Source organism: Tachysurus fulvidraco, chromosome 11 (assembly GCF_022655615.1).
Source record: "Tachysurus fulvidraco isolate hzauxx_2018 chromosome 11, HZAU_PFXX_2.0, whole genome shotgun sequence".
Lineage (NCBI taxonomy): Eukaryota > Metazoa > Chordata > Actinopteri > Siluriformes > Bagridae > Tachysurus > Tachysurus fulvidraco.
The window spans coordinates 14,906,645-14,929,937 of record NC_062528.1 but is presented as its reverse complement, the minus strand read 5'-3'; the positions used below and the strand labels follow the sequence as shown (position 1 = coordinate 14,929,937).

The 23,293-nt window shown below is 37.3% G+C and overlaps 1 protein-coding gene across 2 annotated transcripts; it reads left to right on the top strand.

Annotated features, from left to right (window-relative positions):
- The first annotated feature begins 511 nt into the window (after positions 1 to 511).
- slc43a2a (solute carrier family 43 member 2a) lies at positions 512 to 21,788 on the top strand. 2 transcript variants are annotated; one of them, XM_027147120.2, is made up of 15 exons: positions 512 to 670; positions 3,173 to 3,402; positions 6,878 to 7,106; positions 7,219 to 7,274; positions 7,390 to 7,466; positions 12,004 to 12,096; positions 12,375 to 12,508; positions 12,740 to 12,942; positions 14,536 to 14,679; positions 15,090 to 15,107; positions 15,374 to 15,500; positions 16,353 to 16,485; positions 16,808 to 16,881; positions 16,974 to 17,097; positions 18,026 to 21,788. In XM_027147120.2, exons 2-15 carry the CDS (start codon positions 3,243 to 3,245, stop codon positions 18,185 to 18,187), a joined length of 1,734 nt encoding a protein of 577 aa, XP_027002921.1. In that variant the 5' UTR covers positions 512 to 670; positions 3,173 to 3,242; the 3' UTR covers positions 18,188 to 21,788. The 2 variants fall into 2 exon arrangements, with proteins under 2 accessions (XP_027002921.1, XP_027002929.1); XM_027147128.2 differs by lacking the exon at positions 15,090 to 15,107.
- Positions 21,789 to 23,293: the final 1,505 nt, after the last annotated feature.

Below are 23,293 nucleotides of genomic sequence, written 5' to 3'. Positions count from 1 at the left end.
ACCACCAGAGGGAGTGTGTGCGTTTTATTTGGTTTATTATTCCTTGTCTCCAAAGTTTTGGAACAAAGAATATTTCCTTACTATGTTAGTAACCTGTTTATCATTCATCATCATTTTTGTTAATTGTCAGAAATTTATTCCAGACTATAAATTTAGGATACATGCCAACTATTATTGCAGTATAATTATTATTTACTGGTTTGTTTTTTTTTTTTTTTTTTTATCATCAACAGCTTAATTTGCATATAGATCCAAAGAGAACATCTTTCTTCTGAAGCACTGTATGTACCACAGAGGTATAAAAGAAGGGCAGTGAAACAAACAACATGTTCCACAACTTTAGACATCAGAGAGGTTTCATTTACAACCTTAAAACACAACTGCTGAACAGAATTCTCTTTTATATGGGACACAGAGAAAGCTTATACATATACATGAGTGCTCGCTCGTGATTGGCTTGCGTTCAGCTCTAGCTCAGCGCACAGCCAATCGGGAAGTTGTCTTGTTTATGTAGCAAGCGGTGCAAATATAAAAACAGGAACCTCTGATGTTAGAAAATGTATGAATGCAAAGAAGCAAAAAAAAATAGCTACATCTGAACATTTACTCATACATCAGTGCTGCAGGTCGGGAAAAAAGCAGGATTTTGGTGAAGAACACTAATAATCAGGTATGATTTTTGTTTATTATAAGGATGCTCTGCAGCAAGTTATAGTATTGTAACTAACTAATGCTTATAGACTGCGTTATAGACAACACATCCAGCATCATAGTTTTATTGTTTTCTAGCACACCGATATAAATAAAAAACGAAATTGCAAAGTGTTAGCTTTTTTAAATTATTATTATTATTTGTATTATAGCCCAGACTGTAGGGCTGAGCATCCTTGTTTAAGAGAACAGATGATCAACATAGCAGAAGGATTTAGTTTTATTATATGATGCTGCTGATGACAGCTTGGTAAGACATATATATATCATGTGTAAGGTTGTGAAAATTGTGTATCGTGTTGAATCCTGGGCTGCAACATTGTATACAAGGTAAAATGATCCCTCTATAATAAGCCATACAAATAAATAAATGAATAAATAAAAACGCTTATATAAACACACGACGATTAATAAATAGATTCAAAAGCATGCATGTATATAGTGCATATGTTTTGCTGTATGTTTTCTGTCGGTTTGTTGGTTTTAAGCACTGTAAGAGAGAAACTACATTCATGATGGTAGAAAGAGATCCTTAAAACAGGGCTGGAGAAAATGTTATGATGGAAGCATGAACATGACAACCTGTGGTACATGAGCAAGACGTTTAGTCGTGAGTGTTTCTCGAATTCAACTGTGGAATAACAGTAATACAAAGCCAACAAAGGACTGTAGAGTGCTCAAAGCAGGAAGTACAGAGAGTCCATCATCCTCTGCAAACAGCTATTCATTGCATACACAAGGTGGTGGTGTTGGTGGGGGGTTTGCACATTACTCTGTCCAGTTCAGACCAGTTTCAGAGCTGAACATTTCCGCAGAACACCGCATTTAACCTGCAACGCAATCGAGGTTTTTTGGGTATTTGTTGTTATTTTGTTATTGTTTGGGGGGGAAACGCACGCGCACGATTTTACAAAAGATGCAAATAAAGCGCTATATTATTATAACACCAATTCACCCGTAAGGATACACAATATATATACCTATGTACGCATTTCAAAATCAGGTCAAATCTAATAAAACGGACAATAATGATCACCATATTATTAATAATTGCACACGAGCACAAAGAAAAATCAGTGTAGTCTCGCGCCGCGCTGGTTCAAACCGGCTTGATCTCAATCTCACATGGAACTTCTATTGCTAAAGGATTCTTGTTTATCCAATAGGAAAGAAGCAGGAAAAATCACCATCCAATCAAATCGCTCTTCGGCGCGTTAATGGGCGGAGCTAATCTACAGCACGTTTTAGGGCTCAGTTTATAAGAGTTGTTTTTGTATAGAACTGGAACAAAGAGACAGATGGACAGAAAAACGCCGAGGTTTTAACCACAATATACCACACATATAAAATAAGTGAACATTAATGAGCATATACTGCTAATATTAAGCAAATTTGGTGAATTTTATGGTACAAGAAAATATGACCATGGCACCAAACACAAACTGTTAAAGGATCCAGATGTTTTTCCCATTTTTACTTTTAATTCAGCTTTATGAATATTATACATTATTTATATTAGTACATTAGATGAATATGCACTTTCCTAAACTAGACCAAGCACAGTGTTAACATTTCATCACATAACAGCACTTAAAACAATAAGTTTTCATCTAATAGCACATAGTATTACTGACATGATACTTCCTAAAGGTATTTGAGATTGGGATTGAACATGACTCATTTCAAGTGAATACCAAATTATGCCTGTATAATAATTATATTTGTCAAAAATCAAGTCAAGACAAGTCAAGAAGCTTTTATTGTTATTTCAACCATATATAACTGTTACGGTACAGTACACAGTGAAATGAGACTTTTCTCCAGGATCAAGGTGCTACATAAAACAAAGACAGGGCTAAAGACTTTAGTACTCCATAAAGGACATCTGTGTGATCTGGTGTACACATTGCAGGACAAGACAAGACGGAAAGACAGTGCAGGACAAAAGACAACAAGACAAAAAGACAGTGCAGGACGAGACAACAAGACAGAAAGACGGTGCAGGACAAGACAGAAAGACAGTGCAGGACAAAAGACAACAAGACAGAAAGACAGTGCAGGACGAGACAACAAGACAGAAAGACGATGCAGGACAAGACAGAAAGACAGTGCAGGACAAGACAGAAAGACAGTGCAAGACAAAATATAATACAAGACATCACACACAAGACAAACACAAACAGCACTGACCAGTGTAAATACAGTATTATTGAAATATTGGAATGAACACAGTATTAGAGCAGTGACACAGCATGTGCAAAGAGCAAAAATGACTCCTACTGTAGATTACAATATATGATAGTCAGAGACAACTTGATCATCAATGCTATATATATATAGAGGGTGATATATATATATATATTATATATGCTGTCTAGTTGGATAATACAAAGACACATGCTATTCAAAAAGATGTGGTTTATATGGCTGTCTCTTGATTTTAACAAGTTGTGTTTTCCAGGCTTAATCATCAAATCTCTGCAAGCTTTTGCTCTTATAGCTGGTGTGTGAGTGTCACAGCGTCCAGAGACATGGCCCCCTCTCTGGCCACAGCTTTCTCCCGCCGCTGGTGGATGGCAGTGACAGCGGTGATTGAGAGTCTGCTCTTCTCTGCTGTACTTCTGGGATGGGGCTCATTACTCATCATGCTGAAATCAGAGGGTTTTTACGCCACCCTCTGCAAAGAACCAGGTAAGAACAACAAGCTAATAAACATGAATCACAAGTATGCTACATGCAGGATAAAGATCTGACAACAAAGAAACCCACAATTTAAGAGGAGAAGCCTGCTCGCATCAGACTATTCTCATTACCTGGCTGACTTTTATAGCATTCAGCTACCTTAATCAGTTTAGAGAATCAGTCAGAATGAATCAGTATTCACTGCACAATATTACTTCCATCACTCCAATAATTTTAAAGTGCTATACAGTATCTTATTCTGTAGTCTGATACAGTATTGCTATTTGTAATAAACACATCATGGCTTGACTGAACGTCACATAATGTAAAATGTTCCACAAAAAAGCAATTTCACTGAAAAAAATGCAATCAAAGAGGTCTAGAAAATATATATTGCATAACAGTCATTGCAGAGAAGGCTGGATTTAAACTTGAGGGCTTTTCTACACCCATCTGCTTTGGATTTTCTTACATTCTAAGTTACAGATAGAAGTTGCTGAACATACAGTACAAGTTGGCTGAGGATTAAAGTATTTATGTCTTCTGAATAATGTTTTCTTACCCACAAAGCAAATCTGGAAAGAGCAAACACATCAATAAAGCACAAGCTATTTGGCATAGTTTAGTATAGCATGATACTCAATGCAGCTGAAAATGTCTGGATCAACAGGGTGGTTAATATTAATGATTTACTCCTGCCAGATATGTATTTTCTATAACTGCACCTTTTTTATTTTTTTGGAAAGTATTGCTTCCAGTTTGTAGTGCACCTGGTACAAGAATGCCTTTATCCCCTGAGAAAAGACAAGTTTTAGACATGAGAGAAGACCCACATTATATATCATACAAGCTTAATACTCACCGGTATAAACCCTATTGAATTCATGATTTATGAACATTTCTTACTGAAAAATGTTTTGATTTTAGAGAAACTATACATTAATATTTCTTGTCAAAACGTCAGTTTCAGATTTATTTTTTTAATTGTTTTTAGATAATGTCATTTTTTTTTACTACTTGCAGGTCTGTTAAAAATGTTGCTCTGTCTTGATGAATAATGAGCTCATTGGTCAGGTTCTCCCTTCTAAGCTTTCTTGTTCTAAAAAGTGTAAATACTTTACTGAGAATTTCTGCATTGCCATCACTTTCCTCCCTGATCTTGTGAAAAAGACTCCCCCAATCATCATTTGGCTGAGATGTTAGTAGCACATTTATCACCCAGCTAATAGCAATAGTAATTGTGTTAAGTTTAAGGGAAGACAGTGTGTCATGTTTAAAGCCTACTCTTTTAGAAATAGCTAGTTTTACCCTCACACTGATATAGACATAGGGGGGCACGGTGGCTTAGTGGTTAGCACATTCGCCTCACACCTCCAGGGTTGGGGGTTCGATTCCCGCCTCCGCCTTGTGTGTGGAGTTTGCATGTTCTCCACATGCCTCGGGGGTTTCCTCTGGGTACTCCGGTTTCCTCCCCCGGTCCAAAGACATGCATGGTAGGTTAATTGGCATCTCTGGAAAATTGTCCGTAGTGTGTGAGTGAATGAGAGTGTGTGTGTGTGTGTGTGCCCTGTGGTGGGTTGGCACTCCATCCAGGGTGTATCCTGCCTTGATGCCCGATGACGGGCACAGACTCCTCGTGACCCGAGAAGTTCAGATAAGCGGTAGAAAATGAATGAATGATGGATGAATGATATAGACATAAAGGTGGCTCTTTAATGGTTCTTTTAATAGAAAAGAAAAAAGTACAGTCAGCCATTATTCTCTAGTCTCAGACATGGATATAGATTAGTTATAAAGTGTAGATTAATTTTCTATTACCTTTTCATTGTAATACATTATTTTAGTTTAGTAGCCTCTAATTTACAGGGACCTGTGTGGCATAATTGAAGGCTAAAAATAAACAGATAAAATATGCAGTTGTTTAATGAAGCAAAATATCTAATCATTGATATGGTAACGGTTGTTATTGTCTATGTTGTTATTAGAAAATAATAAATTATTTTCCAATAATAATCATACCATCCCCTTATTAATCTTTTAGCTATAGAAGCATACACATTATGACCATAATAGTCTTGTTAGTCTTGTTAGTTTTGCTCAAACTGCTTGTGTTCAGTTTCTGTGACTGTGTCAGTGATTTTCATCACATTTCACATGACTGGATGAAGCACGGATTTGTATCTAGCTCATCACTATGATCTTGTGTCACATGTGAAGCCTTCACCTTCCCCTTTCAGCATCTTGGTTTATATACAGTATATGCTCACATAGCAGGCAAGAATCTAGGTTTAACAGCCATGTTGCATCCTTCTAATGAAGTCTGTGTGTGACAGACCAAAGATCACCTAAAACAAATTGTGCAGTGCATAATCAGCCTTTCTCACTTCCTACCAGCTCTATACAAAGAGGGAAGTAAAATTATGGTGTGTTTCAAACCAGACCCTGAACTGGATGTGAGTTTGATCAGTGTTACCACAGGCCGCGTTTTGCTATTGACTTGATGCCTCAGACCTTTTATATTACTCCGTGAGAGTCACTAAATCCCAGATGCTGTTTGTTCTCCAGTTACTTTCATGAGGCTTCATCTGTTTGCTGCCTTAAATCAATCTTGCTTAACAAGCGTGTCTTATTTGTCTGTCAGTCAAAAAAAGTCTTTTTCTCAGAAAATACAAAGACTTTCTGTCCTTTACTGTACATTTGCACAAGCAGGACCCTCACCCACAGACTGCATAAACAGGTGCCGTCCTTGGCTCCACTTCACTACATTTGTATTCGTTTACTTTTTTAAGGCTGTTGAATCGTCCCATTGTGTTGCATTGTGTGCACTTTATGGAATTAATTATCAAGGACTTGTTTAAAAAGCCAAAAGGTGATTGTGACTAGGTGACAGTTAAGAACAACATGGCAATGCAAGTGAGAATGAATGGGTCTAAATTTCACAGTAAGTATTAAGTTTCAGTCTCAGGGAGGATACCGGTCGTTCTATTACTGCCTGTTGTTTACATGGTCTGAGGCTGTGCCTTTTGGCCTGACCCTTCTGCCTGTTTCCTGGCTACTCTCTCACCAAGGCTCTAGAGAAAGAGTGAGAGCACTAACAAAGGGCAGATTTTTACTTCACAAAGTACTTTAAGCATGAAAAAACTAAAATGCCTCTCCGTTAGGCCAACAGTCTCAGCACAATAGGTCCAGTTGCAGTATTTTTGGTAAATGCATAACAGTATTCAGGGGTGGTGCTGAAAAATGGAATGTATGAATAAAAACTTTGTTCAGAAACAAAAAATGCTAAACAACGTTGCTTTCATATTGACCTTAACAATGATTGTCACAGGACGAAGGATGTAGAGGAGAACGTGCTAACCACTAAACAACCGTGTCAGGAATCACCTAATTACAATTATAATAAAAACACACAACTACAGGATTATTTGGTAATTGTCTGGTTTTGCTGGGTTTTTGGTTTGATCACTTTGTTGTATTTCTTTAGGCAACAATACAATGCAGAATGCGTCTGAGAAGAGTATAGGAGCCACAGTAAGCCCAGATAACAATAGTGAAGAGTTCTTGCAAATGAATGGCTGGCCCATCTGTAAAGAACAGGATGAGATGCTAAATCTGGCCTTCACCATTGGCTCCTTCCTTCTAAGTGCCATAACTCTCCCGCTGGGCATCATCATGGACAAGTACGGGCCGCGGAAACTTCGCCTGGTTGGCAGGTAAGAAATATAGAGTGATTTGAGTGTTTTTATTTGTATGCAAGACGGAAATCTTTCTAATAAACTCGGCAAATGTAAGAACTCCTTTAATTTAAGATCTTTGTGATTGCAGTGCCAGTTTTGCCATCTCCTGTCTCATGATGGCTCATGGAGCCAGTGATCCGAGGAGTAAGTATAGGAACTTGCTTGTTTAAAACAGTACTACTCATTGCTACGAACACTTACCATTATCTCCGTTTGACCATTTAATCTATACCATACCATGTCTGGCTGGTCCTTGCAGATCTCTCAGTCCTGATCTTCTTTGCTCTGGCACTGAACGGGTTCGGGGGCATGTGCATGACCTTCACTTCCCTCACTGTAAGTGCCATTATTTATCCCAGCTTTGATCCTAAGTACCTGTGTTGAATTTCATTATGGCACCATGGGAGCAAGACATACAACGGGAGCTCATGATCATTCAGACCGCTGATTAGACAAACAAAATAGTCCTGATGATGTTGCTGCCTAGAATTGGATTTCTACCAGAATAGAAATTTAGTGTAGAAATTTTCTTTATTTTTTTTATTGTCCTGTTTACATCACGATTTAATCCTTCTCATTTATATGTAGTTATTAATTTAGATATTACAGACCTGTAATAACCTGAATGTATATTGTAAAATGTAAAATTACACAAGTTTAATTGTGTAAAGTTTTTTCTGTGATTGAGGCAAGAGGAGCCACATACATTTGAACTTTTTTGGGTTATGCCTAGTTCATTTTTTTTTTTTTTATCATTTCACATGACAACCTCCAGGAACCTCTTCTAGTTTCCTGTGTACTGTTATGTAGGGATACAAATACCCCTTCTTTCGGTGCTATTAGTTTTTGCAGCCTCACGGGATCTTCAGTGCTCTGCTTTATCTGCTGTCTGCATCAGCTCTAAGCTCCAAGCAAGGACCAAAAAAAGACATCAGTATGATTTATTGTTTGGATGAACAAAGTGTTCCCTGTAGTTCTGCTCCAAAGGAATGGCACAGACAACCAAGCTGTGTTTCATTCTCATATCTGTCTGAGGAAGTCATGCATGTAAATCCTGTAGAGTTTTTGAGAGGTTTAGATATCAACGTCAATTTTTTAACATTAAAGTTTGCTCAGCTTATAGTACAGCTTTCCTTTCTTCATTTCTACAGCGAATTCGGACTGAAACTTGTAAAGCACTAGTCAGAGAGCGTTAACAAACACGCCCAGATGTGCTGTTTCCTGTATTGTACTTGCACTGACACAGACCACAAAGTTCACAGTGTACTTGTCACCTGACACCATAAAGGGGTCTTTTTTTTCAGTTCTTTTTTTTCTGCCTTTTTTTTATTATGTCATACTTTGTGGCTTTACAGCTGTATACCTGCATTGTTTACATTAGAGGAAGTGTGTGAGACCGGTGGAAGAAAGAAAGTGCTAACAAGCATGTTAGATCCTGCTATGGAAGAGTGCAGTTTGTAATTTTTGTTGTTGCAGCTGCTGGATTCTAGTAAGAACACCTTTTGCTTCCTGAAATAACTGTTGGTTTTACACAGCTGATCAGGGTCTGAAGACTCAGCAGGAATTTCTTTCTTTCTTATTACGTTTTTCCGTACTGGAGCTTCCTTGTTTTGCTGGTTTTCATGTGATTTGTATATTGTAATTATGGATGAACTGACATTCGTTCCTAAATTTTCTGTAGTTACCTAATGAGTGAAATGATTTTATTGCTCAAATTTGGAAACTTACAGTAGGACTGAAAAAAGTACTAGAATAACTGCTTAAATACATATAATAATTTTAATCTTTAGTTTTTTCCCTATACTTTTTACTCATTCATCCTCATAATCTCTGTACATTTCATTCTCCCTCTGGGTTCCTATGTGCTTACTCAGCACAAGGCCTACTACTGTAACTGGCATAAGCAAGTGAGGAGGAGGAGGAGGAGGTGGAGGAGGAGGGTGTCTAAGTATGTAATGCTCACCTAACACCCTTGGCTTGTTCTATTAAAACTGACTCAGATATATCCAGGATTATGGACTCGCCCTACTTTGCCTCGTCCTTTTCTTGCAATTTCATTAAATTCCCTCCTTTCTTCCTCATCGACTAGGTAAGAGACCCATTATAGCATCTAGACTATGGAGCACTATGACAAATCTTCTTCAGAGAGTCAGTCTGAAAGGAAGTTTTGGTTCACAAAACCGGTTTGGCTCTGGAGTGAGGAAGAGATTAATGCAACAGGGTGGGTCGGGATTAAGAGAGAGAGCAGTGTTGGCGGATGAAGCAAGATGGAGCTGGATGATTAATAATAGTTCCAGACACACACACACACACACACACACACACACACACACACACACACACACACACACACACACACACACATGCCGAAACTGAGAACAGCCTGTAAACAGGGCGCTGTTTATCAGAGATGGTGTTCCTATCATCTGCTCACACAGACTGGTACAGATCTGAAGGTCATGTTTATTTGCTCAGTCACTTTTTGCTATCGGGTGCACACTGATGAAGTTTGGACCAAATTTTCTTGGTCTGCTGTGCTTTTATATATACTACTCTGTGCTATCAGCACATACACATGAGGCTGTTGTGATAACATTTTGTTTTATGATTTGACTCAGTTCAGTTCATACCAGTTTCTTCCATTTCTGTGTTAATTTCATTTCCTACTTTGTAGTTCTCGGCCCTCTGTGGCAAGCGTGAGAGACACAATACCGTTTTGTGTCTGAATCATTCTCTTCTGCTCTAAAAAATCCCCCCTGTTCAAATGGAAGTCTAAAGGAAACTGCACTTTGCTGTACATTTGTGTTTGGTACAAAGGGAGTGGAGCAGGCAGGCACTGAAATTACTTTTATACAAGCTGGAAAATTCATTTGTTATGCCATCTGTACATTTTTTTGACAGTGCTGTTGAGCAAGTGCTTTGCATTTCAATGCGCAGGAGCGTGTTTGATTTCCAGAATACAAGTGATCCAATATTGTCAACATAATTGAGATTTTAAATACACAAATTTGTATTCTTTTTTTCCCACATTTTTACACATTTTACAAAAATAGCAAACCGCTACAGCTGAGACAACTCCAAAGAGCGGCATGATATAATGTTTATGAATATAAATAATTCTCTGTTAAATGAAAAAGTAACCTAATCGAGGAGTGTGTTTCTCGTGTTAAACATGGTGACAAATTTCATAAACACGTATGCTTCAGCTTTCAGACTAACCGAAAAATAGCAAAGACATGAAGTGAGTACCAAACAAGTCATGTTTAATCTGAGCTCCACAGAAGACTATTTTTTCTAGGGAGATATAATCAACTGTCCCCTTAGATCACGTTTTCTTGGAACATAGCTGCATTAGACAACATTCTGCCTTTAAATGATGATTATTATTATTATTATTATTATTATTATTATTATTATTATTATTATTATTATTATTTGAACTGACCGCATATTTTAAATAACACTCTCCACTCAGTTATTATTTTAAAGCTAAGGTACACTTGGTTGCATCACATCACATCTCCCATGCTTGTGCAATGCAAGGTGTACAGGACATGAAACTCCTAAAAGGCAAACTTCCAGTTACAATATTATAGAGCAATTTTATATGTGTTTTGCACATCTAACAAAAACAAGGCATGAGTTTTCATATATCTGATATATGTTTTTTTTAATACATGTGTTGTGATTTAGTACATTAGTGAACATATTGAAATAGATATTAAAAATATAAATGAACTGTTATTACAGTCATCCTTGTTCTTATGACATTGTGGAATAAGGAAAACATTGGTGTGGTGGCGTTGAAACAATCTCTGTCATCGACATGTTTTGGATGAGTCTGTGCTACCTGTGTAAGGTCCTGACCACAGGACACTTCGGTGTGTGTGTGTGTGTGTGTGTGTGTGTGTGAGAGAGAGAGAGAGAGAGAGAGAGAGAGAGAGAGAGACTCTGTTGTTGCTTGTGTCTTCTTGGATGTTTTGGGCTTTTATGTATAGGGAATGACATTTCCTCTATTTAGAGCAGTGAATGATGTCTGGGTTGGGCTTCAGTCAGCTCTTTCGTTCCTGCCTGCCGGCTGTTTTTGTGTGATGGGGTGGTGGGGGTAAATGGGGGTGTAAATTCTTGGAAAAACAGTACCATGACTTTAAGAACAGTGAGGCGGTATGCATCTTATGACATTTTCAGGGTTTGTTAGTTTGGCTGGAATGGTGGTACATTAGATTCTCAAGTGTTCTCAGAACGAGTGGAAATCAGAGCTTGTTTTTCCAACACATTTACACTTCATCTGTTCTATGTATTTTCCTCTTTTAGCTGCAGGACACATGACAGTGGTTTGGTACAGAACAGTCTGTACTCATCTCTTCTATCCTCTATCCTTTATCTGCTCATAAGGACCTCCCTATCAACCCCCTAACACACACACTCACACACACTCACACACAATGATAGATATTTCTCTCCAAGTCAGATATGCTACAAAATCCATCCTTCAAATCATATGTTGCTCTGCAAATGTTACACTGATTTAATATTTATACATTTTCAAGATTATTAATTATCTAGAACAATGTGTCTTGTTTGTGTGATTCTGAGAGAAGTGTTGAGAAAAGCTCTGTTAAATTACTGTGAAATGTTAGGTGGATTTACACACCAATTTCCAATGTAATTGTCAGGAGATGTAAATAATGTTATTATTTTATTTTAATTTATGTTATTCTTTGGAAAATAAAAATATTAAATACCTTGGCCAAATATTTTGTCATAAGCCGGTTCCTTAGCTTAAAGTTAAAGGATTTCTGAACATTTAAATGAATTGTTATACCAACATTATTGTATGTCCCTTAATGCCATTTTTTTGTTTGTTTCTCAGCTTCCCAACATGTTTGGAGATCTGCGCTCCACTTTCATTGCACTCATGATTGGATCCTATGCCTCTTCTGCTGTCACTTTTCCAGGCATTAAGGTAAAGATCCACAGGCAACGTGGGTGATGTAACATGGCAGCTGTCACACATCTTATTGTTTCCTCAGATCACACTGTGAAAGGTCTGTTACACCTGTGCAATTTAAGTTGTCAATTTATATTGTATATACAATGTTTAACTGTTGATTAGAATACTTATTGAAGCATTTTTAGTATTTTGAAGAAATTCCACAAATTACATTATATCAACAGAACAAGTAAACCCTTACAGTAATGTAACATTGTGTGTGGTTGATTTTATATTTATTATACTCACAGGTGATCTATGACTTGGGCGTGGCCTTTATCACCATCCTGCTTGTCTGGGCCTGCTGTGCTGGCCTTGTCTTCATCAACTGCTTCTTTAACTGGCCCCTGGAGCCCTTTCCTGGACCCGAGGACATGGACTACACGTACGTGATCTCTTGCAAACACAACATATCTCTCTCAGTCTGTTTTATCAACCCATCAAATGAAAAGAAGGTCTTTTTGATCCTTTGATCATTATGGCTGTTAGCTTACAAAGATAGCGTTAACATAGATAGAGCAATTTATCAGATTCAGATCCACTTCTGCTCACTTATAAGTCTCGTCAGTTCATCATTCAGTTGTTTCAATTTCTTGTTGCTTCTTGTTTCCATTAGTGTGAAGATCAAGTTCAGCTGGCTGGGCTTTGACCATAAGATCACAGGCAAGCAGTTTTACAGGCAGGTGACCACTGTGGGTCGTAGACTCAGTGTGGGGAACTCTATGAAAAACCAACCCAAAATGCTGGCTACGCAGGATGGAAATAAGATCTGCTTGTCCACCGTTGACCTAGATGTGCAGTGCAAGTCTACAGAGGAGTGTAAGGGTCATATATATTCATATGGACTTACTTAGAGATTATACTGTGCACCTTGCTGTTGGCAGGACTCCATAAGCAGTTTATGCAATTTAACCAGCATTACTCACTACAAAACAAATATCTTTGTAAGCACAATGTACAGGCAAATGTTCATTTATATATTATGATTTGTTACTAATTTCTTATTCATTTGTTTGAGATAATAATCTGTTAATTTTTCCATTTCCTTGCTGATCCAGAAAGAACCAAAATTATCTATTATCTACATATGTACATGGCAGTTTTAGGTGTACTATTGGTACAAATGTTTAGAAATAGGCTTATAAATCTTATATGTTGTGTAATAATTACATAAGAACAGTTGTGCACATAAATGTGCCTTTATTCAGATATTTTGCTAAGATACTTATTAATATAACATTTTTTAAAGTGGCCCTGAATGCAAGTCCAGATTTTCGACTTCATTCTTGACATAAACAGTTAGTAAAGGTGTTTAAGTGCCAGTCAAGCTTCGAATCAGTTGTTCATTCTAGCAGGCAGCCGTATTCAAGCTCACATTAGTCTAGACGGACAAGAGGGACAGCCTTTGGCCAGCAAGCTGTCCAAGCCCGTGTGATTTAAGATGGCTTTCTTTTTAATGCACACAGCTCAAATCATGACCCAGACCAAAATGGGGTGTAAGCAAGCAAGCTCTAGCTAATGATAAATAATGCTCTTGAGTGTTTCTTTATTCAGACTAGGAGCCAGTGTGTCAGGGCTGGAGGGAGAGTTCTGTGTACTTTGGCTGTACTAACCCACATCTGTACAATACAATTGGTCCAAATTGTGATGAACACCCAGAATGTGAGGGTCTTTAACTCACAATGGGTGTCCCACATTTGTCTCATTCATGCTAAATGGAACATATAATTGATTCACACAGTAGTACAAGAAGCTCTGGCTGGCAAATGATGTGGGGAGACAGGCAGAATGAGAGTGAGCAGTAATTGTTTTTTAAAGGATAGTCTGATACTGATCAAATCCTAGGGATAATCCCTTACAGCAGGGTTCAGAATCAACAAAGCTCTCAATTTCTGTGTGTGTGTTTGTGTGTGTTTTCTGGGAGGGTTTTTAATTCCTGAAATACTGAGCAATAAATAGTCACCACAGCTGTGTCCAGGATAATAAATTGGTTTTCTTTGCTGGTTAATGCAGGTTTACAGCACAAATGCTGGCTTATTATTAACAGGATAAATTTTCCAGCTTGTAATGGACCATGCGGTTTATGCTGCCATTAACATTACCAGCCATCCAAGCACCTGTAGAATTATTTTCCATTTGAACAGAGGCTGCTGTGATCAATTAAACATTTCTGCCTGTCTCCTGCCATTTGACATGTATGGCCTCAGCATCATTTGGTCAACGTGACCAAGCTGCAGTACTTTTCCATTCGGTGTACCTGAGAAAACATGATAAGAAAAATTATCGCTTTATACTTCACCAACAAAGATGAAGGATCAAAAGTCATATTTCCGAATTTACCTGTGAGGAATTTTGTTTCATAGGTAAGATGAAAGGTCTGAAATAGATTTCTTCTTTTTCCTTTTTCTCTAGCTCAGTCATTCATGCGCAGTGTCTTCAGCCCCATCTTCCTGCTCAGCCTCATCACCATGTGTGTCACTCAGCTGCGACTCATCTTCTATATGGGAGCCATGAACAGCATCCTGGAGTCGTTTACTGACAGAGACCTCAGTAGAGGTGTGTATAAAAAAAGTTTACTTGTGATTGCACCAGCGAGTGCTGACTAATGATCGAATGCCATTGACTAACATCTTCTATGAAAACTCACACTAAAATTAAGAGCAGTAATGTGAATGTGCAAGAAACACAGTTGGCTTGGTTTGTGAATAAGTAATGCATAGCATAATGCTACACTCTACAGACTGCAGCTTTATAGACACTAGCATTTGTTCTGTGACACTTGTTTTTCCCTGATGGGCCACTGTAGCTAATTTTTCTTTGGAATTGACATACTACTTCAAATTTTAATGTGTGGCTCATTTTAGAGAAGGTGTATTATCTCCACTGGCTTTTTCATGCTCTAACTCCTCTCGATGTGTTTTCTCTGCTTTTTCTGCGTGTCCTCATGCTTGCTAATGCCTTCTCAGTGGAAAAGATGGAAGTGGGTAAGACTGCAGGCTAAATTGTATGTGCGTTCTTTATTCTCTGTCTTCCTGCTCCTCCACATCCTCCTAACTTTGATGCTAATTGATATTGTCATATAAAACACAAATGGATTCCTGCTTGGATTAGAAATTCTGCTTTGTATCGCAGCTTTGCCTTCACAATCCATCCACCCACACTTATGTCAAGATAAATTTGATACAGCCATAGATGAATGAGCTTCGGATTTGATGCTTACTGTGTTTTGTTCTTTGTGTTTCTTTCCCAGTGAGCACATACACCTCTATCTTTGGTGTGCTACAGCTGCTCTGCCTCTTGACTGCTCCAGTGATTGGCTACATCATGGACTGGAGATTAAAAGAGTGTGAGGACAAGAACGAGAAGCAAATCACCAAGTGAGTGTTCGAATGTTGCTGTTTCATTTGCTAGTTAAATTAGGTGGGTTTATTTGTATATAGCATTAGCTATCCTTAGCATAGTGACTTGTTTATGTTAAACACTAGCACAGCAACTCCCAACATTTTAGGACTAAAGTAAATAAATAAAATTTATAAGTTGTAATTCAGTGTAAACTAAAATAAAATCTAAAATAAAAAAATGTATTTGGACAAAGTTGGACACAGATTGTGTGGATACAATTGGATGGTAATGTGAAAGAATCCTAATATCCAATATCAGGCTTTTTTTTAGTGTGTGTTATATCATAATATTTAAAACATGCCACTTTATGGACTCTTAAAGCAGTTTCCTTTTTCTAAACGGTCAAATATCAAATGTCACATGTAAGTGTGCAATTAAATTCAAATCACACATAATTACTTTATCATACAATACTATATTCAAATGTTAGTGGTGTTTTTGCGGCTCTGTTTCATTACAACCACCGCTGGTTGTTAAATGGTACCATAGTCGGGAAGTGGTAGCCCAGTGGTTAAGACTACTGATTGAAAGATTGTGATTTCATAATCCCAGGACCACAAGCCCTTAACCCTCAATTGCTCAGCTGTAGAAGAAAAATGTTAGTCGCTCTGGATAGGGGCATCTGCAAAATGCCTTAAATGTAAACGCAAATATTTAAAGTGAAACATTTTAAAAGCTTGACAGAAATAATCTCCAACATATTTGGATGATATCTTGTCACATATATGTTTTACATAATCCATGAACTGTGGCAGATGCTGAGATATGTAGCTGCACCTTGATGCTTTACCATAATCAGTTTGTCTGTATTTCTCTCTTGTTCTCAGAGACCCCACCCAGCCAAAGAAGCGTGATAGGCAGATTCAGCAGATCAGCAATGCCACCAGAGCCTTTATCTTCACAAACCTGCTGCTAGTGGGCTTCGGATTTACCTGCCTTATCGCCAATCTTACTCTGCAGGTAAACTGCACTATATTCAGCATTAACCTCATAGTTTACCTCATCGTTCACAGCCTGCACCACACATCCATAAGAAAGGAAGTGGGCGCAAAGCAGCTCAGTCGTTGCAGCTGTTTCTATAGGAGTTGTGTAGTATTTTAGTGACCCCTTGTGGATGAATTTAATCTTTTATTCCCATGTCAGGGTACTGACTGTTCTTGCATGCATTATTTATTCATTACAGGAACCATTTTAGGAAACAGAAACGTCACACACACCCAGGATATGGAGCTGGTTTTATGTAAAGTCTAATCTGAAGATGATACTCTTGCTCTCTCTTTAGATTTTCTCCTTTATATTGCACACCATCGTGCGAGGTTTTATCCATTCTGCTGCAGGAGGCCTATATGCTGCTGTGTGAGTACATTAGTGCTGATATGTACCTTAGCCCATTTGTGGACTTGAAAACCGATTATGACTTATCAAATTATGTATTATCTCTCCTTCAGGTACCCCTCCTCTCAGTTTGGCAGTTTGACAGGACTGCAGTCTTTGATCAGCGCTCTTTTTGCTCTTCTGCAGCAGCCTCTCTTCATGGTCATGATGGGCCCTTTAAAGGGAGATCCTCTCTGGGTGAGGACTACAGCAAACACACACACACACACACACACACACACACACACACACACACACACACACACACACACACACACACACACACACATACACACACACACGTGACTATAGCCATGTTCCAATAATCAGCTATAACCACAATATCTAATTAGCACTATTGTTTATTATTTTAAACTTCAGGCTTGATGTTCAATGTTATTAAACTTAATATTACATCATTTTAATGAAATATTCAGAAAATACAATAATACTAATTGGAAAAATGTGTAGTTATGTAGCATGAGGAAGGTAAGCCTGGACTCGCGAATGACTCCTCAGAGGGTGAGAGGTTATTATTATATTTTTAAAAATATTGATTAAAAATCATTTACACACTCTGTCCCATTTAGTTCTTTAGTTGTTTCTTTTTTGCCAGTGTCTTCATATACTAATTTGTTCCTGAGGTTAATTATAGCAAGGTAATATACTGTATAATCTACTCAGACAGGCAGCTAGTTCCTTATGTCCCAGGAGAGACATACAGCCTTGTGTTCCCTCTTGATACATTTAAGACATAACCTTTTATTTCAAGAGCTCAATGTTGCCTTAATGACATTTTATGGGAAACAGCCCAGTTTCCGAAAGTGCCATTTTCACTCTTAATCCTTTATACCCTTAATATTCCATTATATAATTTATGCCATATCTGTCAAATCACTTGATTTTTTTTGTTGTTGTTATATATAGTGCTCTAAGACTATAGCTCTTTGATAATATAGTGCTCTGGGAATATAATGTAGTTTAATTATAGTGCTTTTGGAATACTAAGGCATTCTGATTGTGACCTTGTTCTGTTGTTGTTTACGTTAGAAATCTAGCCACATCCACAATGAATGCAGAACAGTAATGTGTGCTCACTGATGACCATGTTGTGTGCTGTGTGCAGGTAAATGTGGGCCTGCTGGGTCTCAGCATGCTGGGCTTCTGCCTCCCTGGCTACCTGCTCTGTTTTGGGAAACAGCTGCGCAAGGAAAAACGGGAACGGGAGGACGACCCCAAGATCTGTCTCAAGATCAACAACGGCAACAACCAAGAGGCCTTTGTCTGAAAATGGGCTCACACATGAACTGCATGAGTCAGGCTGAGAACCACGACGCAACAGAGAGGAAATGAGAGAGGAATAAAAAATTGCAACCGGTGTAATTCAACTATCCTTTTTCCCTTATCCATCTCTAGCCATGTTCCACTACTCTTACACAAACAGAAACACAAAGACACACAGGCAAAGCAGCAAAGACAGTTGAAAGTGACAGTGTTCCACCTTAAAAATTTTACACACTGTACTCTCAGTACCAGATTTTCTGGGTAAAACAACAGCATATGTTTACTGGAAAATATTTCTTTCGAATTAGCATCTAGCTACTCCATCTATCTGCTTCTCCTAGAGCAAAAAAGCCAGGTCAGCTAATAATACCTTTGTTTTTAGGTATGATTACAATATTTACTGAGAGTATTTTACTAATCTCTGTTCGATATTTTGCCTCATTTTGCAAGCCTGATCTATATTGATTCTATAGCGATGATACCAACAATATAGTTTCAGTTGGATTCTTTCCTAGTTAATGAACACTGTGAATCAACAAGGCACCACATGTGATGCTACCTGCACTGGTGCTCCTCTCATAAATAACCACTTATCAAAGAGCTCGTAGTACTTTTGAATATAACTGACATGGGCCACATACACACTACCTACAGTATGGCTTGACACATCAAGAGTGTGCAAAGAAAGAAGAAAGTAGAGAAGAAACTCCACAAAGACATGCTATCTTACTATCTAATATTCCTGTTCTTTGTATTATAGATATACAGACATACAGTACTAGGACAGTATGATCTCTTCCAGTTGGACCGCATGCTTAAACTACATAAGAGAAAATGACTGCTGCAATTGTTTTCAGACTGCAGTATTGCAATATTTCCAGTTATTTTTACTGTAACCTCAGTTACGTGACTTGACAAGTAACTGAAATTCTTGTTCCTCCAGTGTTTACAACGTTCTTATAGTCATAAAAACAGGTCCTAGCCGAACTCTCCTGCTTTGTGATACTTTATGAATGCAGACCAGGCCAGATACCGCAGCATGCTACACGCTAGGTGTGGGAAAGATGACAAAAATATCATATTGCGATATTTGAAATCTCCAAAAGATTTATTTTATATAACTATATTTAGTTTTGCTGAGATTTAACATGACAGTAGGGTCATATTATGAAATATTCAGAGATTTACTCAAAATTAAAGTATTTAAGTTACAGCAATAATGAAGAAGCACAGACACTGCTTGACACTGCTAACAATACTCATAAAAGTGTATCATGATATTAATATGTCGCAATATCGATATCATGTTGCCGCACTTACTACACAGAACACAGCATGGTCATGAGACTGCAGCTTTTCCTTAATGGAGCATATCTGAAACATGCTGCATGTACTTAATTAGAAAGAAATAGCGCTTCATTTTAAGATTTTTTTTTAAAGATCTGTTAAAGATGCAGCATTTGATCTCTGATAGTATATGATTTGACCTGATCTGGTAATTAGCAATGAAGAAGCATAGTTTGCCATGTGGCATGTTTTGCAATATATTTTAGTTTAAGATTATCAGATTGTTGCAGTAGTAATATTATTCAAAAGTTGTTTTGGTTTTTAAACAGCTACTTGACAGTAAATAAGTCACTAAGGACATGGTAGAAAATCACACATAGTACAACACACCGAACTTTCACCAGCAATAATGTGCAACACCATATTGAATAGTTCTTAGACTGTATGTATTGTACGGTTATCAATGTGTCAGTGCGTTTCCACCAACCTGCTCATCTAGTATTCGGTTATAGAGCTTGTTGTGTCATGTTAGATATAATTGTTGTTATTATAATTGTACATTTTTGTTTTTTATTGTGTTTTTTTGTTTGTTTGTTTTTTGTGGTAAAAACAGACCTGAGTAACTCTTCAAGTGTTTTTACCAGCAAAGTAGCATGACCCCATTCAATTTTGCTCTATCTGATGAGTTTGTGTTTTAGGAAAGAGATCAAATTAGAGACATCATACTGTTGGATAAAGATTAGGGAGTTAGCTTGCTTCTGCTAGTATTTAGAGTGGATGTGTGCTGTAATCCTTCTCTATACAGAGACCAGCCAAAGTGTTTAGTTGGCAGTCTGTCATCGTTGTGCTCAAGGGCGCTGGGTGTTTTCCTGTTTCTGTGTTTACCTAAATGATCCTAAACAGAGTAGAGCAGGTATACTATTTTCATGATAATCAAGTATTATTTCAAACAATCTTACAAACGTAGGGTGTCTTCTCTTTTTAGTCGCTTTGTGGCAAAAAGAATTTTGGCTAAACTTGAATTTACTTTGATAATCAAAAAGAGAGGTGCTTGAAATGATGCTGTATCTCAACTCAAGTCCCACATTCATGTAGCTGAAATACTGTAAGGCTGAGATGCGTTTGGCACTCAGTGTTCTCATTTCAGTCTATTTACCTCAACAGTTTACGGGGCGATATAGAATTATTAAAATTATTTGAGATAAGCTTTTTACTAAAAGCATATTATAGTTTCATGACTCGTATTCAAATGAATATCCTGTCGACTGTTAGTTATATGATAGTCACCGCTCTAAGACCCTGTGTAGTGATTCATCATATGATGTGACTGTCACAGAGAAACATCTCTACTGCCTAAGTAAATGAGTGCTGTGGTTAAAAAGTGGCACTACTGCACTTTGAATTTCACAAGGATGATAGATCAGCAAAATTAAAAATAAAAGTCTTTGCTGTGCATATAAACAGATGACAGCTTGAGGTATCAACTTGAGTGTACACCTGAATATATGGCACTTCTCAGTCTTTGTATTATACCAAAGTTAGGCCAAACACAGCATCAATGATTTTTTTTTCCTGAGATGTTTCACTGTGACTTTAGTAGAATGGCTTTGAGTTGTGTGAAGAAACAGGTTAAATCTTTTTACACCCTAGTGTTTGTTTCTCTTCAGAGAAATTTGTACTAAAGAAGGAGATTACCTGTGTATTGAGCATGTGTGTGACCTGGTTGAACAGGTTTTTACAGACTTAAATGTTTAGATATAATTGATGGGATTTCACATTAATTCAGTACTGTAATACAGCACAGTGAATGTGGGACTACAACTTTAATACCCCCCAAACTCTACCCCACAATGCACACATACACACACACACACACACACACACACACACACACACACACACACACAAAATGCACTTTTTTAAACTGCCATACCTTAATTGCTCACCCTTATAATGCAAATGTGTACATGTAGGTTTTTAAATGTTTGATTGCTCCTGCTTATTTTGACTGATAACTAATAGAAGCAGATAAAGGACACATGATTTTGGGATTCTGAAGTGTGGAAAGTAATATCAGGTGAAACACCGATGTTTTTCCTCAACTTGTATTTTGTACTTCATTGAACTGTAGCCTATTTTGTTACTTTTTTCATCTTTTATAAGCCTTTTTTCTGTTATGTGTGAAAGATTTTGTCTCAATCCGCTATACAGCATTTGGTTACTTTGATGTATATCACTATTCAGCACATGTTTGATTTTTAAATTATTTTAATCAAAAAAATCAAATATATGGAAAATAAATCTAAATGCAAAACTCAGTTTTCTATTAAAATGTGCCATATGTCAGTTTGTGTGCATACATGCCTGTCCTGTACATCACAATATTGGATGATTTAATTTTACAATTTTGAATCAGACTTAACGTAATTCATGGTTTGAACTTAGCGAAATGTTATCATTAATAATATAAAATTTACCTTAATATATCAGAGTTCTATATACATTTAATCAGTCGGTGAAATACAATATTTTTTTAGATATGAATACCTAAGCAAATATTGCATTACATATAGTCAAATTCAGAATTATTAGCACAATAAATGAAAAAAGCATATGTAAAACAATACCGTATGGTATATGGGAATACATTGCAGTTTCATTTTTACTTATTTTGAGAACATGTTAGTGAAAAATACTAATTTAAATATTGTTAGCATGTCCACAATTAATATTCGGTAAACAAGAGCATTAAGTCTCTTCCTGTAAATGTCTAACTAGTACTCCATGGAAATCATTTCAAACATTTTAAGTTCAAATAAAAACTATTTGTTTTTTCATTAAAATACGGTTGATTCTTCAGGGGTCCTTTAATGGTTCATTGGTATTTAAGACTTTTTCCTTTCATAAAAATGTTTTATTTGGAACCCTTTATGACAGGGAAAATTACTTTATTCAAAAACTTTAGGAATTTGCCTCAGAGAAATATCTAAAGAACTGTTGAAGGTTTTAAATTGCAAATATGAGTATATATTTGGGTTTTGATATCTTCTTAGAAACATTTATAAGCTAACTCATCCTGTGTCTAACACATCCTGGATCTTCAGCATGGTGGCACTGCAAGTAGCATCGCAGCTCCAGAGCTCCATGTTCTCTCCATTTCTGTGTGTCTTCCTGTTTTCCTCCTGGCACTGAAACATGCTGCTAGATTGATTGATAATAATAGACTGCTCTTAGGTTTGGACGCATGTGTGAAAATGTGTGTGCATGGTTTGAAGGCATGCCTTCCATATCAGGGTGTATTTTCGACTTGTGCTAGGTTGCACAGATATCGCTTGACCTTGTTCGGGATAAAGCGGTTACTCAAGATGAATGAACGAATGATTTAGTGTACTTAGCATTCATGATGCCATAAACATGTCCCTTAAACCACAAACTATCTTAGCGATACACCACTAAATGGGACATGGTAACCTAGTGGTTAAGGTGCTGGACTACTGGTCAGAAGGTTGTGAGTTTGAATCCCAGGTCCACCAAGGTGCCACTTCTCAGTTAAATGGCAAGGTGCCATTTAACGCTCAGTTGTAAGTCACTGTGGATAAGGGTATATGTTAAACACACACATCGACTGTACGGACCTACACTAAATAACACACTTCCAATATATATTCATCAATCTGTCTGCATGCTATTTTTGCACACTTTTTTTTTGCTATTTGCACATTCTGTCTCACATTTCAGTCATCTGCTGTTTTACACAATCCTTAACAATATCTCGGGTAACTGCTGCTATAATACTGTTCATTCCAGTATTTCTGCACACGCA

Bases quoted from the DNA above. Each gene is read 5' to 3' on its own strand.
- slc43a2a (XM_027147120.2), top strand. From the start codon at position 3,243: ATGGCCCCCTCTCTGGCCACAGCTTTCTCCCGCCGCTGGTGGATGGCA. The intron at 7,275-7,389 runs GTAAGTATAGGA...TGGTCCTTGCAG, and splicing joins TGGAGCCAGTGATCCGAGGA to ATCTCTCAGTCCTGATCTTC. The intron at 15,501-16,352 runs GTGAGTGTTCGA...TCTTGTTCTCAG, and splicing joins AACGAGAAGCAAATCACCAA to AGACCCCACCCAGCCAAAGA.